The sequence below is a fragment of the Eumetopias jubatus genome, unplaced genomic scaffold (genome assembly GCF_037043125.1).
Source record: "Eumetopias jubatus isolate StellerSeaLion01/CBP00866 unplaced genomic scaffold, mEumJub1_p1.0 scaffold_2, whole genome shotgun sequence".
NCBI classification, from domain to species: domain Eukaryota; kingdom Metazoa; phylum Chordata; class Mammalia; order Carnivora; family Otariidae; genus Eumetopias; species Eumetopias jubatus.
The window spans coordinates 96,348,380-96,369,458 of NW_028274808.1; the positions used below are offsets into that span (position 1 = coordinate 96,348,380).

At 37.9% G+C, this 21,079-nt stretch overlaps 1 protein-coding gene across 1 annotated transcript in view; it reads right to left on the reverse strand.

Annotated features, from left to right (window-relative positions):
- Window positions 1–18,970: 18,970 nt before the first annotated feature.
- LARP1B (La ribonucleoprotein 1B) overlaps window positions 18,971–21,079 on the reverse strand; it is a 118,135-nt gene continuing 116,026 nt past the window's right edge. Inside the window, 2 exon segments of the mRNA XM_028102364.2 lie at window positions 18,971–19,462; window positions 19,464–19,601. Coding sequence (XP_027958165.2) covers window positions 19,355–19,462; window positions 19,464–19,601 — 246 coding nt within the window. The 3' untranslated portion in view covers window positions 18,971–19,354.

Below are 21,079 nucleotides of genomic sequence, written 5' to 3' on the forward strand. Positions count from 1 at the left end.
GTCACAAGTATAAATAAATGGTCATGGCACAGAGTCCTGCAGTTAACGGATGTATGGAAACTCCATCAGCTACTCTATTGGAAAGGGCAGTTCATAAAGAGACAAGAATCAGGGTTTTAGTTCCAACTCCGTACTTCAAAGCAATGATTGTGAACAAGTATCTCACTTTTCTAGGGCTCTTTAATTATTTTCATTGATCTATAAAATGATGATTATACCCCTGCCCAGTGTAACTCACAGGGATATACTGAGGCTCAAGAGATATAAAGCATATGGCACTATACAGCTAAGCACTCTAACATGGAAGCTATTATCATTCACATGACTGGTCATTCATCTCGCCAGAGCCATGAAGGTCTTCATTTGGTCAGCTCCTTGATAACTATTAAATAGAATTTTCTTGTCATAAAAGTTCACAGATACTCCAAAGTTTCAACTCCATGATTATCAATAAGGGTTTGTCTAGTTTTATTTTTATTATTTTTTAAGAGATTTTATTTTTAAATACCCACCATGGGGCTCAAACTCACAACCCTGAAATCAAGAGCCAGCCGAGTGCCTCAGGGTTTGTCTAGTTTTAGTTGACAGCTTTTAACCCATCACATCTCAGGTCAACAACCAAGAGGAAGTAGTGCTCAGTAAGACTGCTTCAGTTCATCTATTTCATACAGGCAAGTGTGAGGACCCTGTGAGAAATGTGGAAGCCTGTGGGAGACAGAACTCATAGGCACCTGGGATAATCTCCCATTCTATCTCCTAAACTAAAAGGAAATATATTATTGCTTATTCATTTATGAGATTGCCTTTGGCTGGTGAAATTGCAAGGGCTCTAGTCACAACAGGAGGCCTTTTTGAAAGACAAAACAAGCAAGCACAACAAAAGCCCTCCCTATTAGTTGTTGGTTTCACTTATAAGCAATTGCCAGGACTCTGGCAGCAAGTCGTTTGGGGGCCCACTTGACAAGATTCACACATGATCCACAGAAGGTAGAGAGAAATCTCATCTCTGCATGTTAATTAAGGAGGACAGATGGCCCTGTGATTATTCAACCATATGTAGGTCAAGACTAAATGAATTAATAAGCAACTTAATTCTCAGCCGCCTCCAAGAGCTTATGGGGCATCTATGAACAAACAATTGCCAAAGTATCCTGGGAAACAAGAGCTAGGAACGGGGAGACAGATTAAATTTCCCTCATGGTACACTAGGTTCCACAGCCTGGGAAGGGATGTCTCAGTTCCTCTACCACACATTGTCTTCTGTTGTATCTGGGATGTTAAAATGAGTCAAAAGTTATCAATCTTAGTTTCCCATGTATAAATTATATAACTGCAGCCCATAATAGGGTCTCTCCAATTCTCTCCTTTTTTTTTTTAAGGTAAGCTTTCCTTAATTAATCACTTTAGGATTGAAAAGCTAAGGTAGTAGAGCCTAGAGCCGTAAGGAGAAGCGTAACAAGACAGGAACCACATGCTGGGGGCCACCGGAGGGATCAGGAAACAAGGGCTGAAAGGGCTCTGACGAGCAAGGGGGCTGCCAAGGCAGAGCTGCATCTAGACCTGAAAAGAAAAATGGGCACCAGCTGAGGGAAAGAACGAACCAGGAAAACGGTGTGCAAAAGGCAGGAAGCTGTGCAAGGCACACAAGGGATGGTAATCAAACCAGTATGACCAGATATTGCAGGGGTGTTAGCAGAGATCAGTGGGTACAGGCTATTAGCTGCAAACAGGGCCTTGGAGCAGCAACAATGTTGGGTGCTGATGGGAGAAACCAGCCTTTCCTTTTCCCAGCGATCCTGCCTGAGCCCACAGAATAGACACTAAAAACCCTCCAGGAGCGTATGCTGGGAAAATTAGGTTCCTCCCTCCTCTTTGCTCTCCACTCCTCCCCATGTGTGAGTAACTGGTGAGACTGGCAAAGGAATTGAGCTGCCCTGCTCAGCTCCTCTTGCCCTTTCTCTTCCCTGGCCAAATTCCCTAGACCTGACCAGTTTTCCGTCTTCATCTCCTCATCCTCTTCTAAATGGTGAGCGACTTCCCTCTGAGGAGAGGGCTGCATTTGTCCAGCTGTCTTTGGGTGGGCATGTTTAACTTTCTGAGCAAAGGGGTATTAAACCCAGTTGCCAAAGCCAGCATTCCTGGGTTTGCTCCTTTTGTCTCACTCCTGGGTATATCTGAGTTGGTTTGGAGCACTGAAGGAGAAGGAGCATAATTTCTCTCCTGCTTACAGCCCCAACATCCCAAAGTCTGGAAGATATAGCTAGATTGGGTATACACATACAGATAGAGATATAGAGAGATAGCTGCGAGTACTATTTGTCTTTACAGCAAAGCGTAAAGGGGATGTTACAATGAGTCAGCAGTAATAAATCTTAATTTCTTAGCTATGTGAAGCTCAGGAACTTAATTTTTCTTTTTAATAATATACATACAGCACAAAATTTAAAAGGAATAGAAGAGGGTAAAAGTCTCCCTCCTCTCTAACCCCTCCAGTTACCCAGTTCTCCTCCCCACAGGCAACCATTATTCATCACTTTCTTATGTATCCTTCTAGGGCTATTCAATTTGTATGCAAGCAAATATGTGTATCTTTTTTTTTTTAATCAAACGGTGGTGCTGTGAGCCTTGCTTTTTCTTCATTTAACCTGTCTTGTAGATTACTCCTTACTATTCCTTGAGGAATATCCCATTATTCCTTATCAACTGTTGAGTTATCCTACTCAATGGCATCCTATTATATGGCTGTACTATATCAAGTCCCTTATTGTTGGATATTCAAGTTGTTTGTCACCTTATGCTATTAAAAATAATGCTTTCATGACTAGTAGGTACATCTCTGCAAACGTGTGCCAAGTAACAAAGGTCAGATGACGCTATTTATCCTGTTTACCAGGCATGACCTCCTTTGCAATCCCTCCCCAGCTTCTGTTCTGCCCTGGCCACTAGCGTTCATCTGCTATCTCAGTACTAAGGTACCAACTATAATTGGAGATATTAGGTAAAGAAGTTGCCGTATTTAATGTCTTGAATTCTCTCAGAGATTTAAAAGAATTATAAAGGAAATGAACACAGGCGGCAGTTGACCTACTTAACTCTTTGGTATCACGCTGGAGCTACTTAAAAGAGAAGTGGCGTGGAACACAAGGGAAGAGATTCATAAAGTACATGCTATCTATGGTGCATATAAAATAATTACATCAACTTCAAAGCAATCTTTAGAGCAACTTTCAAATTTGAGAGCTATTTTAATGATATGGGAGACTAGAACCAAGATAAGTTAAAGCAAATTTATGCTTCCTTTTCATTTTTCCTTTACTTACAGCCTTGCTATCCTTCCTAGTGTCGTCCCAAATAAAGGCCCTTCCAGTACCCCTTTGCCACACTAGCGGAGTTTCTTCTTTTGATTCATGCTTATGTCTCCAAATTATCCCTCTCTCCCAAATAAAGTTCTTTCTCCTCTGTACTTAATTTTTCATTCACTCTCAGAAATAGAGGATTTGATAAATTAATTTTCACCTGAGTGGCCAATTCTTTTCCCTCCTAGAAATACTTAAGATTTTTAATAGCAAGAGCAGGTTAGTGCTAGATAGTAATTTACATGCATTTTCCATTTAAATATTGGGAGTAGAATAAGGGCCCATAGATCAACATAACATGGCCAGCAATACAGCAGAACCAGAGTTTGAATGCAGAGCTACTTAACTCCAAAGTCTGCACTTGCCCCCCTCTCATCAATGCTCAAATATTTTTGCCTGAAAAACCCTAAATTAATTTTCAAAATTTATGTATCCCTCACAAAGCTTTAAATTGACATTTAATTTTTTTCATTTTAATAGTTGCAAAGGCCATAATTTCTAGCATATTATACTGAACCAATAATTATAAATATCACCTTTTAAGTGAATCCAGTGAAACCCAAATATAATATTTATATCCATTTTTAAAAAGATTTATGTATTTGAGAGAGAGTCCTCAAGCAGACTCCCCACTGAGCGCAGAGCTCCACATGAGGCTTGATCTCAGGGTCGTGAATTTGAGCCCCAAGTTAAGCATGGAGCCTGCTTAAGATTCTCTCCCTCTGCCCCTCCCCGCTCATGCTCTCTCTCTCTCTCCCAGAATAAAATAAAATGTATGAGCAAGCTCTTCTTTAACATTTAGAAGATTTATACCTTTCCCTTTTCTCCTTGAACTTGTATTTCCATTCCATTTTCTCCATATTTTTATCTTTATACATGTTAATGCTTGAAAGTCTTTTTTTTATTTCAAGTTTTTATTTGAGTCCTAGTTAGTTAACATATATGGTAAAATTGGTTACAGGTGTAGAATTTAGTGATTCATCACTCACATTTAACACCCACTGCTTATTTGTCACCAGATATATATCTATAACAAAAATATGTATGTAATTTAAAATTTCATTTACTTTCTTCTTACCTTAAGGAGTTCTAATTGATAAAATTTTTTTCTTCCGGATTGAGTTATTATTACAAATATACATAATTGATGAAGACAACATATATACACATTTTGGTAATTACGAAACATAGGTAGTAAATTTTGTATTATTAGTTAAGGTAATACTAGCTACTGTAACAAATAAACTCCAAATTCTTGATGGCTTAGTACAGAAAACTATCGCTTGACAATACAGAGTCCCCAAAGGGACTAGGTGGTGATACAGATACACAGGCTCCTCCCATCTCGGGGCTCTGCTGTCTTCCACCTGAGGCTTCCACATAGCCCCAAAATGAAAAAATGAGCACGGAGATGGCATATAGGCAGCTTTAGAAGTGGTGCCCCTTACTTCCTCTACCTTCCAAAACCCAGAACCAGTTATATTGGCAAACCAAAACCAGCAGGAAGATGGATTTGCAGTCCAGCAGCATGCACCAGGGAAAGGAGAAATGATTAAACAGCTTGACATCTCTGCTACAAGTTCTATTGGAAATGGCTATCTTGAGAAGAATTACGATCCAACCTTTTAAAGAAATCTAATAAAAGAGAATGTTTTAATCTGCTGAAAACAACTTTCTCTGGCAGCTATTTTTAAAATATTTCTTGTAAATAGGAAGTAGGAAATTTTAAACATTTTATCAGATGAAATAAGGACAGTAATTAGATTTTGTAAGACTTGATAAAAACATGTTCTTTCATTGATTAACACACTGAACACCAAACAAAATAAACAAAGCTACTCTTAACAGAAATATTTTTATTATTTTTTTAAAGATTTTATTTATTTATTTGAGAGAGAGAGAGAGAGAGCACATGAGAGTGGGGAAGGTAAGAGGGAGAAGTAGACTCCCCTCTGAGCAGGGAGCCCAATGGGGGACTCGATCCTTGGACTCCAGGATCATGACCTGAGCCGAAGGCAGTCACTTAACCAACTGAGCCACCCAGGCACCCAACAGAAATGTTAAGGACAAATTCAGCAAACCTTAAATTTATGAGAGCTAAATGTATCATTAAAGAAGGTTTCACCTCTGTGTGGCCCATAATGCCTTTCACATCTAGAGATATTTGGGATGGGTAAGGGCAATGCCTTTTCTTATAAAGTGGAAGAATCTATTAGTAACTCAAGCATATGATCAGATAAATCAATTTTATAAAAGAGTACTTATGTTAGTTGAGAATCTGGAAATTGAATCCTTTAAAATGATTTATGTCTACATAAACTGCCCTGGAAGTATTTATGTACTCCTGGGCATACCCCCAATTTGAGTACTGCTGCATTATACCATACTACCTTGACAACCCAAAGAGGTTTCTTTCTTTTTTTTAAGATTTTATTGATTTGACAGAGAGAGAGAGAGCGACAGAGAGAACACAAGCAGGGGGAGTGGGAGAGTGAGAAGCAGGTTTCCCGCGGAACAGGAAGCCCAATGTGGGGCTCGATCCCAGGACCCTAGGATCATGACCTGAGCCGAAGGCAGACACTTGAAATTTTTATGCTTCCCTTGGTCCTTAGATTATATACTCTGGTTCATGCAAAAGGAAGTGACAGGCAGTGAATGGCAGTGGGGGTTGGTGGTTACTAGAGTGTCACTGAGCCTGGGAGACGCCATGGGTCATGGTAAGGCAGATTCTCATATCCTGCTCAGGGACTGGATATTTATGAGGCACAAGTAATACAGTGGTGATGCTGGAAAAACATCATCAGCAAAATTATTAATAAATAAGACAGAAAAGTAAAACTGAGACATTATGATAGTTCAGATTCATGACCTGGTGACCAATTCATGGAATTCACCCCCTTGTCAGTTGTTCTGAGTCAGTAGAAAGAGCAGCATCTAAGCACCCTCCTACCCCTATTAAAGTAAGTGAGCCACCACAAGGACAGAAAAGTGTTCATAACTGCATTACTCTAGGACAATGAAGTCATTTTTCCTTTAAGATTTTATTTGAGAGAGAGAGAGAGAGAGCAAGCATGAGTGGTGGAGGGGAAAAGGGAGAGGGAGAAGCAAACGCCCCATTGAGCAGGGAGCCCGACGCAGGGCTCAACCCCAGGACTCCAGGATCATGACCTGAGCCAAAGGCTCAACCCACTGAGCCACCCAGGTGCCCCATGACAATGAAATCATTAAAAGGAATCCGACTTTTCTTTACTAAAATGTTTTGAGATTAATTTCATATGAGATTTAAAATATTCATAGCCTATTGGAGAAAATATCTTTACATTCCTGAAGATAACTTCTCCAGTGCTTAGTCCTAATAATAGCTAGTGTTTACTAAATGCTTTAACAGATGTTATGTTAAAGGCTTTACATTTAATCTTTATAACACTCAAAATAAATGCAATTTTGTAGATGAAGGACTGAACTTAGGGGAATCAAGGATTCAATTCATGTTTCTAACAAATAAGTTGTCTCTAGAACAGAGGATACTATACTTATTTGGGATCATAAATCCTCATAGGAATCTGATCAAAGCCATGGATTATCTCCCCAGAAGAACTCGTAAGTATATCAAATTCTACATACTAAATTTTGGGGTCTCACAGACCCTCCTCCTCTCAAAGCCCTTCTATTGACTCATAAAAGATAGTCTCCTCTTATACTGGCATTCAACTGGAAACCAGAACATTTTAACATTAAACATTAGAGTACTCTGATTATGTGGTCATGAAAGTCTAATGTTTTGTTTTGTTTTGTTTTGTTTTTAAAGAGAGAGTGAACGAGCAGGTGGGGCACAGAGAATCTTAAGCAGGCTCCATGACCAGCACAGAGCCCAACATGGGGCTCAATCTCAGACCCTGAGATCATGACCTGAGCCAAAATCAAAAGTTGGATGCTTAACCAACTGAGCCACCCAGGCGCCCCAAAAGTCTAATGTATCTTAAAACATGCTGAGAGAGGCACCTGGGAGGCTCAGTCAGTTAAGCATCTGACTTCAGCTCAGGTCATGATCTCAGGGGACCTGGGATGGAGCCCCACCCTTGGCTCCCTGCTCAGCAGGGAGTCTGCTTGTCCCTCTCCCATTCCCTACTCCCCCTCCACTCCCGCTCGCGCTCGTGCTCTTGCTCTTGCTTGTGGGCGTTGGGCATGCACGCACTCTCTCTTGAATAAATAAAATCTTTAAAAAAAACCACTCTGAGAAAGGTATTCAATTTTGTACAGCTGGAATACTACCTGGAAAAAAAACAAAACTAAAACAACAAGGAGCACATTCTGCTTTTTTACTGAAGCAAATATGTATAGTATATTGGTAGAAACCATTCTGTTAACCAAATCGTGTCTTAATTGGCCAAGTTTAAAAAAGACTCATTGTACACAATTCAGAAAATTGGTAAAGCATAAAGCCAGAGGTGTTTCCTGTTAATGGTGTGGCATATTTCCTTCAAGCTTTTTTTGAGGCTAACATACCATTATTTATGAATACTATAGTATTGTTAGTTAACAATAATAACCCTAAGGTAATACAAAATTTATAATCATGTTCTGGATAAAATGTTTAGTTTTTATTCACTGTACCTCATTCTGGGAAAACATTTAAATGCATAAATTATATTGTTCCCTAATCATGATTTTCCTCCGAAAGAGGATTTACCATATAGCACTCAATGCATATATTTATGCTACTAGGCCATCCATTACTGCAGAGGATGTCCATGATACGAAAAGTTTACAGTCTTAACCAGAAGAATCTAATCTTGATTTTATAATAGTAAAGAATCATTGCAGTTGACTTTTAGAGTCAGAGTCCACTTTCAGACTGATGTTTAAGATCACTCTGGTTAAGATGAAGAGCTTGGGGTCTAGAACTCAAACTACTTGAATTCAAATTCTTGCTTTGCCTTTCAACTAGCTGTATGATAACAATTTGCTCTAATTATAAAAGTAACATCTGGGACGCCTGGGTGGCTCAGTCAGTTAAGCACCTGCCTTCAGCCCGGGTCATGATCCCAGGATCCTGGGATCGAGTCCCACATCGGGCTCCTTGCTCAGCAGGGAGCCTGCTTCTCCCTCTCTCTCCCTCTGCTTGTGCTGTCAAATAAATAAAATCTTAAAAAAAAAAAGTAACATCTAACTTTAAGTTTCTCATGTTTCAGGCAGGATCCATTCACTTGTGTGATTTAACTATACAGCTTAAGTTAGCCAGACATTTAAACAGACATATCTTAACAATTTTCTTGCTTGTTTGTATCTTGAGAGTTAATCACAAATAATGCTAATGAAGTACTTCAAACTTTAAAGTAAAAGGACAAAAAACCAAAGCAATAGTATTTTTATCTTTAACCACACACAAATCTTAATGCTGTCACTATATTTATTTACTAATAACTAAGCACAGTTTGGCATTGCCCTAACAAGGTAATCATGAGTTGTTGAGACACATAGGACTATTAGGAATGCAAGAGTAATTGATTTAATTATATGTCACCACAAGATGGAGAGTTCAACACACACACACACACACACACACACACACACACACACACACACACACACACTTTGTCAGATTTGACTTATTCCATTCTGCCATCTAGTGGTGATATAATTAGGTATTACCCACTATTGGATCAGTCTCCTGTGCAAGAATAAAAACAAGCAGTTTTGTAAGAACTAAAAAATTAATTGAAAGACAAGATTTAAGCACAGAAAGGAAAGTGGTGGGAATAGGATGGAAGATGGCGGAGGAGTAGGAGACCTGGATTTCGTCTGGTCCCAGGGATTCAGCTGAATAGGGATCAAACCATTCTGAACACCTACGGACTCAACAGGAGATCGAAGAGGAGAGTAGCAACAACTCTCTGAACAGAGAAGCGACCACTTACTGGAAGGTAGGACGTGCGGAGAAGTGAATCCGAGGCGATATTCGGGAGGATAGACGGCGGGGGAGGGGCCTCCGTCGGCCGCTTCTGGCAAGTGCTAGAGCCGTGGGGCACAAAATCGGACCTTTTAGAAGTCAGCTCCACTGAGGGACGTCGCTGCAGTGGCTAAGCAGGGGGTGGAACCCTTGCGGGACAGTGTGGTCTCAGGACCCTCGGGGCCACAGAAAGACCAGGGTGCCTGAGTGCGCCAGAGCTCCCAGGTATCGGAGCGGGAAAGCTGGCTGCAGAGACGGAGCCGAGGCGCGGGCTCTCAGCTCGGGGTTGCCATAGACTGTGATCCGCGGCCCAGTCAGGCCACTGCTCCTCCAGCAGGGACCCAACAAGCGGCAGAGCTGGGGAGACTCCCCTTCCTCCCCTGGGAGGAGTGGCACAGGAGTGCACCGCAGGGATCTGCTGGGTTTGGAGACTTCACACGGGGTCGGGTGCCAGACATAGAAACACTTGATCACAGGCCGGGTGAACACGGAGTGCGGCCGGAGACCAGGGAGACGGGAGTGACTGCTTTTCTCTGGGGGCGCACTGAGAAGAGGGGCCCCAAGTTCTCAGCTCCTCCGGGGGGAGATTGGGAGGCCACCATTTTCACCCTGGTCCTCCAAAGCTGTACCGAGAGCTTGCAGGGAACAAAAGCTCCTGAGAGCAAACCGGAGCAGCTGGCTTAGCCCGGACCGACAAGGGCGGGGCAATTCCGCCTCCGGCAAAGACATTTGGGAACCATGGCAACAGGCCCCTCCCCCCAGAAGATCAGCACGAACAGCCAGCAAGCCAAGACCAAGTTTACCGATCAAGGAGAATGGGAGAACTCCAGCGCTAGGGGAAAACTGCACATAGAATTCATGGCTTTTTTACCATAATTCATTAGTTTTTCAAAGTTAATTTTTTTAACTGTTTTTTTTTTAATTTTTCTTTTTCCCTTTTTCAAACATCTTATCAATCCCTTTTTTAAAAAAAACATTTTTTATTTTTCATTTTTAGAGTCATATTTTTATCCCTTCATAGTAGTTACCCTTATTTTTGGCATATATATATATAAGTTGTTCTCTCTTTAAAATTTTGAGATACAATTTCTTCTAACAGATCAAAATATACCCTAAATCACTAGTGTATGGCTTTGTTCTATTCTTCTGCCTGATCACATTCTCTCCCTTTTTTTTTCTTTTTTTTCTTTTTAAATCTTCTTTCTTTTTAAAAACAACTTCTTATCTTACCAATTCCTTTTATAAAATCTTTTATAATTTTCATCTTTACAGTCATCTTCCATCCCTTCATTGTATCAACCCTTATTTTGTACATATATGTCTTTCTTCCTTTAAAATTTCAGCAGGCACTTTCTTTTAACAGACCAAAATATGCCCAAAAGCTAGTGTGTGGCACTGATCTATGCACTAGCCTGGTCATATTTGATCATATTCTGTTTTTTTTGTTTTGTTTTGTTCTGTTTTTGTTTCTTTTTATCTTTTCCTTTTTCCTTTTTTTTTTTTTTTCTCTTCTTTCTTTCCCTTTCTTGTCCCCTGGTTTCAGGTCTTTTCTGATTTGTATAGAGTATATTTGCTGGAGACGTTGTTAACCTGTTAGCATTCTGTTGTCTCATTCATCTGTTCTCCTCTGGACAAAATGACAAGACGAAAAATATCACCTCAGCAAAAAGAACAAGAGGTAGTACCGTCTGCCAGGGACCTACTCAATACTGACATTAGTACGATGTCGGACCTAGAGTTCAGAATCATGACTTTAAAGATATTAGCTGGGCTTGAAAAAAGTGTGGAAGTTATTAGAGAAAACCTTTCTGGAGAAATAAAAGAACTAAAATCTAACCAAGTCGAAATCAAAAAGGCTATTAATGAGGTGCAATAAAAAATGGGGGCACTAACTGCTAGGATAAATGAGGCAGAAGAAAGAATCAGCGATATAGAAGACCAAAGGATGGAAAATAAAGAGGCTGAGAAAAAGAGAGATAAACAACTACAGGATCACGACGGCAGAATTCGAGAGATAAGCGATATGATAAGATGAAACAACATTAGAATAATTGGGATCCCAGAAGAAGAAAGAGAGAGAGGGCAGAAGGTATATTGGAGCAAATTAGAGCAGAGAACTTCCCTAATGTGGGGAAGGAAACAGGCATCAAAATCCAGGAGGCACAGAGAACCCCTCTCAAAATCAATAAAAATAGGTCGACACCCCGACATCTAATAGTAAAACTTCCGAGTCTCAGAGACAAAGAGAAAAACCTGAAAGCAGCTCGGGAGAAGAGATATGTAACCTACAATGGTGGAAACATTAGATTGGCAACAGACCTATCCACAGAGACCTGGCAGGCCAGAAAGGACTGGCATGATATCTTCAGAGCACTAAACGAGAAAAATATGCAGCCAAGAATACTATATCCAGCTAGGCTATCATTGAAAATAGAAGGAAAGATAAAAAGCTTCCAGGACAAACAAAAACTAAAGGAATTTGCAAACACAAAAGCAGCCCTACAAGAAATATTGAAAGAGGTCCTCTAAGGAAAAAGACAGCCTAAAAGCAGCATAGATCAGAAAGGAACACAGACAATATACAGTACCAGTCACCTTACAGGCAATACAATGGCACTAAATTCATACCTTTCAATAGTTACCCTGAATGTAAATGGGCTCAATGCCCCAATCAAAAGACACAGGCTATCAGATTGGATTAAAAAACAAGACCCATCAATATGCTGTCTGCAAGAGACTCATTTTAGACCCAAAGACACCCCCAGATTGAAAGTGAGGGGGTGGAAAACCATTTACCATGCTAATGGACACCAAAAGAAAACTGGGGTGGCAATCCTTATATCAGACAAATTAGATTTTAAAACAAAGACTGTAATAAGAGATGAGGAAGGACACTATATCCTACTTAAAGGGTCTATCCAACAAGAAGATCTAACAATTTAAATATCTATGCCCCTAACGTGGGAGCAGCCAACTATATAAGGCAATTAATAACAAAAGCAAAGAAACACATTGACAACAATACAATAATAGTGGGGGACTTTAACACCCCCCTGACTGAAATGGACAGATCATCTAAGCAAAAGATCAACAAGAAAATAAAGACTTTAAATGAAACACTGGACCAAATGGACTTTACAGACATATTCAGAACATTCCATCCCAAAGCAACGGAATACACATTCTTCTCTAGTGCCCATGGAACATTCTCCAGAATTGATCACATCCTAGGTCACAAATCAGGTCTCAACCAGTACCAAAAGATTGGGATTATTCCCTGCATATTTTCAGACCGCAGTGCTTTGAAACTAGAACTCAATCACAAGAGGAAAGTCAGAAAGAACTCAAATACATGGAGGCTAAAGAGCATCCTACTAAAGAATGAATGGGTCAACCAGGAAATTAAAGAAGAATTAAAATAATTCATGGAAACCAATGAAAATGAAAACACGACTGTTCAAAATCTTTGGGACACAGCAAAGGCAGTCCTGAGAGGAAAGTATATAGCAATACCAGCCTTTCTCAAGAAACAAGAAAGGTCTCAAATACACAACCTAACCCTACACCTAAAGGAGCTGGAGAAAGAACAGCAAATAAAGCCTAAACCCAGCAGGAGAAGAGAAATAATAAAGATCAGAGCAGAAATCAATGAAATAGAAACCAAAAGAACAGTAGAACAGATCAACGAAACTAAGAGCTGGTTCTTTGAAAGAATTAACAAGATTGATAAACCCCTGGCCAGACTTATCAAAAAGAAAAGAGAAATGACCCAAATCAACAAAATCATGAATGAAAGAGGAGAGATCACAACCAACACCAAAGAAATATAAACAATTATAAGAACATATTATGAGCAACTCTATGCCAGCAAATTAGATAACCTGGAAGAAATGCTTGCATTCCTAGAGATGTATCAACTACCAAAATTGAACCAGGAAGAAATAGAAAACCTGAACAGACCTATAGCCACTAAGGAAATTGAAGCAGTCATCAAAAATCTCCCAACAAACAAAAGCCCAGGGCCAGAAGGCTTCCCAGGGGAATTCTATCAGACATTTAAAGAAGAATTAAAACCTATTCTCCTGAAACTGTTCCAAAAAATAGAAATGGAAGGAAAACTTCCAAACTCATTTTATGAGGCCACCATTACCTTGATCCCCAAGACAAAGACCCCATCAAAAAGGAGAATTACAGACCAATATCCTTGATGAACATGGATGCAAAAATTCTCACCAAAATACTAGCCAATGGGATCCAACAGTACATTAAAAGTATTATTCACCATGACCAAGTGGGATTTATCCCTGGGCTGCAAGGCTGGTTCAACATCCGCAAATCAATCAAAGTGATACAATACATTAACAAAAGGAAGAACGAGAATCATATGATCCTCTCAATAGATGCAGAAAAAGCATTTGACAAAGTACAGCATCCTTTCTTGATCAAAACTCTTCAGAGTATAGGGATAAAGGGTACATACCTCAATAGCATAAAAGCCATCTATGAAAAACCTACAGCGAATATCATTCTCAATGGGGAAAAGCTGAGAGCTTTTCCCCTAAGGTCAGGAATGCGGCAGGGATGTCCACTCTCACCACTGCTATTCAACATACTATTAGAAGTCCTAGCCACAGCAATCAGACAACAAAAAGAAATCAAAGGCATCCAAATCGGCAAGGAGGAAGTCAAACTCTCACTCTTTGCAGATGATATGATATTGTATGTGGAAAACCCAAAAGACTCCACCCCAAAACTGCTAGAACTCATACAGGAATTCAGTAAAGTAGCAGGATATAAAATCAAGGCACAGAAATCAGTGGCATTCCTATACACCAACAACAAGACAGAAGAGAGACAAATCAAGGAGTCGATCCCATTTACAACTGCACCCAAAACCATAAGATACCTAGGAATAAATTTAACCAAAGAGGCAAAGGATCTGTACTCAGAAAACTATAAAATACTCATGAAAGAAATTGAAGAAGACACAAAGAAATGGAAAGACGTTCCATGCTCATGGATTGGAAGAACAAACATTGTGAAGATGTCAATGCTACCTAGAGCAATCTACACATTCAATGCAATCCCCATCAAAATACCATCCACCTTTTTCAAAGAAATGGAACAAATAATCCTAAAATTTGTATGGAACCAGAAGAGACCCCGAATAGCCAGAGGAATATTGAAAAAGAAAAGCAAAGCTGGCGGCATCACAATTCCGGACTTAGAGCTCTATTACAAAGCTGTCATCATTAAGACAGTATGGTACTGGCACAAAAACAGACACATATATCAATGGAACAGAATCGAGAGCCCAGAAATGGACCCTCAACTCTATGGTCAACTCATCTTTGACAAAGCAGGCAAGAATGTCCAATGGAAAAAAGACAGTCTCTTCAACAAATGGTGTTGGGAAAATTGGACAGCCACATGCAGAAGAATGAAACTGGACCATTTCCTTACACCACACACAAAAATAGACTCTAAATGGTTGAAAGACCTAAACGTGAGACAGGAGTCCATCAAAATCCTAAAGGAGAACACAGGCAGTGACCTCTTCGACCTCAGCCACAGCAACTTCTTCCTAGAAACATCGCCAAAGGCAAGGGAAGCCAGGGCAAAAATGAACTATTGGGATTTCATCAAGATAAAAAGCTTTTACACAGCAAAAGAAACAGTGCACAAAACCAAAAGACAACCGACAGAATGGGACAAAATATTTGCAAATGATATATCAGATAAAGGGCTAGAATCCAAAATCTATAAAGAACTTATCAAACTCAACACCCAAAGAACAAATAATCCAATCAAGAAATGGGCAGAAGACATGAACAGACATTTTTCCAAAGAAGACATCCAAATGGCCAAGAGACACATGAAAAAGTGCTCAACATCGCTCAGCATCAGGGAAATCCAAGTCAAAACCTCAATGAGATACCACCTCACACCAGTCAGAATGGCTAAAATTAACAAGTCAGGAAACGACAGATGTTGGCGGGGATGTGGAGAAAGGGGAACCCTCCTACACTGTTGGTGGGAATGCAAGCTGGGGCAACCACTCTGAAAAACAGTATGGAGTTTCCTCAAACAGTTGAAAATAGAGCTACCATATGATCCAGCAATTGCACTACTGGGTATTTACCACAAAGATACAAATGTAGGGATCCGAAGGGGTACATGCACCCCAATGTTTATAGCAGCAATGTCCACAATAGCCAAACTGTGGAAAGAGCCAAGATGTGCATCGACAGATGGATAAAGAAAAAGTGGTATATATACACAATGGGATATTATGCAGCCATCAAAAGGAATGAGATCTTGCCATTTGCAACGATGTGGATGGAACTGGAGGGTGTTATGCTGAGTGAAATAAGTCAATCAGAGAAAGACATGTATCATATGACCTCACTGATATGAGGAATTCTTAATCTCAGGAAACAAACTGAGGGTTGCTGGAATGGTGGGGGGTGGGAGGGATTGGGTGGCTGGGTGATAGACATTGGGGAGCGTATGTGCTATGGTGAGCACTGTGAATTGTACAAGACTGATGAATCATGGATCAGTACTTCTGAAACAAATAATGCAATATATATGTTAAGAAAAAAAGAGAAGAAGAAGATAGCAGGAGGGGAAGAATGAAGTGGAGTAAGTCGGAGGGGGACATGAACCATTAGAGACGATGGACTCTGAAAAACAAACTGAGGGTTCTAGAGGGGAGGGGGGGTGGGGGGATGGGTTAGCCTGGTGATGGCTATTAAAGAGGGCACATTCTGCGTGGAGCACTGGGTGTTATGCACAAACAATGAATCATGGAACACTACATCAAAAACTAATGATGTAATGTATGGTGATTAACATAACAATAAAAAATTATTAAAAAAAGAAAGGAAAGTGGTAACGTCATTTAGTATAATGGCAAGAAGAAGCATGTCAGAGAAAGTCAAGGAGAGAATGTCAGCGTGGAGTCCCAAACTGGCAAAACAAGTTTAAAACATAAAATCTATTTTAAAACTAAAATATCAATTTTAAAGCATAACTTTATTCCTAATTACTTTTCGTATAAAGAATTCTAAATATGGCCTCACCTATTTCTTAAAAAAATAAGTAGTTTGGATTTAAATAATTTTGTTTTTAAAATTTTTAAATAAAATAGTTTTACTTATAAAATGGAAAACTGCAAAATCATAAGGAAGCATCTAAGGTCTCTAGGGACTTATATAAATTTTGGGTAGGGCTATTTAGATTTATTTTCATTAAATAACAATGCTTTTATTTGCTTGAATTTTACATTTAAAATTTAAGGAGTAAATTTTTAAAAATTTATCAAAAAATATACATACTATGTCAAACTTACAGAAACAAAATTAGAAAGCAAAAGGTTAATGTTCTTGATAAGTAAAAAAGCTATGTAAATCAATCAGAAAAAGATAATAACAAAAGGAAGACATAAGGGATATGATCAAGCTAACTACAAATAATATAGTTTATAAAGAATAAAAATTACCACTCATTAGTAAACTCATTAAAATAATATTTTGTTTCTCAATCTGTCAAAGAGAAAGATTTATAATAACCAGTGTTGGTGAGGATGTAGGAAAGCAGATGCTGTTGGTGAAATATAAACTGTGCAACCATTCTAGAGTGTGTTAAATGGGAATACATGTTTACCTAGAATTTCAACTACTGGGAATTTATACTCGAAGTACAGGTTTCCCCTGCTATCTGAAAGTAGAATGTTCTTAAGAAACCTTTAACAAGCTGAAATGGCATAAAGAGAAGTATCCCCCCTACTTTCCTCAAGTTCTCATTGCACCACTTTGCTTTTATGTAAGACCTATCTTGGTAGCTGTTTTTGATAACTGAAAGAAATTCAAAGATTTTCCCTTTTACGACAAAAACCATTACTGTACTAAGGTCAGTCTTTCATAAATGTGAACTTCCCTGAAACTCCAATTTGATATATACACAAAGATTCATCTGTAGGGATGTGATTACGTTGTTGTTTATAACAGCTCAAACCTCATCACATGCAAAAGTTCAACAATAGGAGATCAGATAAATGTAAAATATGATGCAACGTGAAGTATATGCTGGAATTTTATGTAACTTGTAAAAGTCATGTTGTAGAAATAATGACATCAATAAATGCTTACCTCTAAGATGTGGAAAAAGCAGGTTATAACACCAGATGTATAGCATGATACCGATTTTGTTTTTTTCTTTTTTAAAAAGGTACTTTATTTTCTTCTTTGTGCTTTTCTAAATTTCCCAATTACATGTATTACTTTTATAACCAAAATAATGATAAAATTTCTAATTACACATCACAAAACTCTTGATTACTGTATTTTCATATAAAATATACAATTTTCCAATCAAATTTACACTTGCATATTTAGGTGAGTAGAAATAATCTTAAATACAGGTTTCAGATGTATGTGTTCAATACAAAAAGGATACCGAGAAAATTTTTTAGATCATTGCAAGAGAACCCCTTAAAGCTAATGAGTATGATCTGGAAATTTCTCAGTGAAAAGCCAGAATTACATATCCACTTAAGAAAACATTTAGAAATATATTATTCTAATCCCTTAGTTGTTCTGCATTCTCTTTCCAATATCTCTAAGTAAAATTTATTTTGAGTATTCAAATTTGACTGTTTCCTAAAATTAACACATCAAAATGACCCCCAAATACTAAATATAAAACTGCAGATTATCACTTATGCGTGGATAATAACTAATGAAAATCTCTTAGTTCCTGATGAATAGCCAACTTAGCCAAAGATTATATGTATTACAATGTTGTCACTCTATAAGAACAAGACATCAAAAAGAAAATAATAATAATTTAGTGTATTAAACTAGCTGCTCTGCCAAGAAAATATAAGTGGTAAATAAAAATGGCTAAGTTTATAACTGAAACTTCATTCACAAAATATAATGGTCTTCTACTAGCAGAATTTGATATTACAGTTTTTCAACTATATTCTAAACAAAATAATTAAAATCAATTCCAATAATTTAGAATAAGTGCTTTATTTTTTTAATACCCACAAAAACTGAAACTATCATTTACATCAGTTGCAAGAGCAATAAAACTTAGAAATCAATTTGCTATAACTCTTGAAAACATGAACATAAAACAAAACTAAAAGAAACAAAAAGGAAAAACTAAGTACTTCTTTTAAATTGAAGATAATCTGACTGCCTGTGACATACCCACCTGCAGATATACAAACAGCAGATGCATTCAAAACAGGGCAAGATTTAATTGATTTAGAACAATATTCCAACCAATCTCAACCAAGTTTTCAATTACTTGTGCAGGTTTATTAAAGAGTCACAAAAAGCAAATCTCTTCTAATATGTAACCAGCTGATGCCAATTCAGAACACTCCACACCAGCACAACAATAACTATGGAAATCATGAGGTATGACTACAGGAAAAAAAAGCAAAACCCAGCATCCAAAGTGCACATATTTTATACTTCAATTTAACTGCAATATAATTATACTTTGGTTAAAAAAAGAAATTTCCTTAAACTATATGTCTAAAAGAAAAGCAAATTATTATTTTATATTCTTTTTTTAAATTTAAAAAATACATATGTAATCTTCCTTTGTTTTTGATAAGTTCAAATATGAATTGATAACAGGGTAATTGGATTCTTTAGGAAAGCTCTATAGAAGAGATGAATACAACATACTATATCTTCTTTAAGAAGTATGAGCTGAAAATGTTAGGCATTCCTTGTATTGTTTTTGTATATATTTAAGGAATGCTGTTCTTGTAAACAATTGCTTTGAAAAAGAAATACTGAGACCAAAATACATTACTAGAGGATCCCTACAAAAGGTCACCAAAACTATCCTTGCTCATGACATCAGGGAAAATGTTTTTAGAATTTATCTTGTTAGAAAAAAATGCTACCACTTTTCTTCCTTTTTCTTTTTTATGATTATCACAATTAAACATCAGAAGATTTTTCCCAAATAAATACTGAAGTAAATGTCTATTTCAAGGGCAAACAACTTTCATAAGAGTCTATTTCTCAGGCATTTCACCATCTGTTGAGACTGAGGCAGCACTGTTCTGGTGTGAATTGTCACTGGACTCCTGTGAAGTATTCCTTCTGGGACAGTTTATTGGGACCCTGAAGCTGATTAGCAGATGTAGGCTTAGCAGCATTTGGTGGCTTTGTAGAGGAATTAGATGGAAGTCTATGACGACTACTGTCCTCACCAGAAGTAGATGAATGTCTTTTTCTTCCAAATTCCTCACTAATAGGGGGCTGCAAATTATGAAAGATAATATAGTGACAATTTTACTTTTTTTTCCTCCCTTCATAATCTACGGTCAGACTTTTTCAACCAAGAAGGAAACTATGTTGGCATTTCAGTAGATTTTATTAGTATAACAAAAACTTAACAGCAATTTAAGGTATTAAACTTAAATTTCCTCCTTGACTAAATCAGCCTATCAGTACTTGTTCATTCTTTCACTCAACATATATTTATTAAGATTCTTACATGTTTTAGGACTTGAACTACATTGCGGGGCATAAATATAAGGCTGGGTTCCCTGCCTCCAAGAAAATGTTTCAAAGAGCCTATTTTCCTTCTTTTTTCAACTTCTGTCAACTGCAAAGCATTTATAAGTCTAGTCCCTTCCAACCCTAAACTCCTATCCTAGGCTTGTTTGAATGATAATGTTTAACAGATAAATGAAAGCAGCAGGGAGAAAAAAGAGATACCAAATCAAATAATCTTTAGCAAGTCTGAAGGTTTATCTAGGACTTCTAGGATAAGGAAACTGGAGAGCATTACTGATGGTACTAATTTTAAACATTTCAAACATAAATATCCATTAAGCTCCCAAATCCCCTCAGACTACAAGCAAGGAGAGGGTAGGCAGTGAAACGGTATTCTGCACTAAACAAGTCAGCTTTTAAGGCCTTTCCAGTTACAAAGATTTGGGAGCCCAGAACTATACACCACCAGACTAATATTTTCATTTGGAGACAAGTTAAGACCATAACCTCCTTCTCCAATTGTCCACTGTATTTAAAAGCGGAGGCCTGAATTCTTAGTTTCTGCTCAGATAGGACAAAAGTCACTATTACAGAGCAAGGATGTCCCTGCTATAGAACTGGCTAGGCCACTCTAGAAACATTTTAATTCCACAGACAGGCACTTCTATTAATTCCATCCCTGAGCCATCAAACCTATTTACACAAAATATAAGACAAATTACAATACTAAGCAAAGATGGACCTAGCATTCCTTTCACCTCTCTCATTTCTGTTCTTTTGATTCTTCTTATTTTTTTCCCCCTGTCCTTTATCTTATTTTCATCCCATTCTTTTTTTTAATGCTTTCCTTTTCCTCTTGAAATCAAATTAAGGCTTACTCTCCTGTCTCTATATATGTACGTAACATTCTTGTCTTAATTTTTTTATGTGGGGAAACTTAAATTCATGTTATATCAGCACATATTATGAAAAGTATAGAATAAAAGTACATAGAAAGTGAAAAATTTTAGAACTGTTAGTGAGAAATTAGTAACATACCCACATAAAAGTTACTAAATCTATAAAATGTTTAATTATAGGGGCATACCAAAATTAAAGTGAACTGACAATTGCACTGTGGTTACGTAAGATGTTAACATTTGGCAATATGGGAATTCTTTATACTATTTTTGCACCTGTTTTAAAGTTTGATTTCAAAACTAGAAAATTACCATTTCAAAATAAAAAGTTAAAAAAAT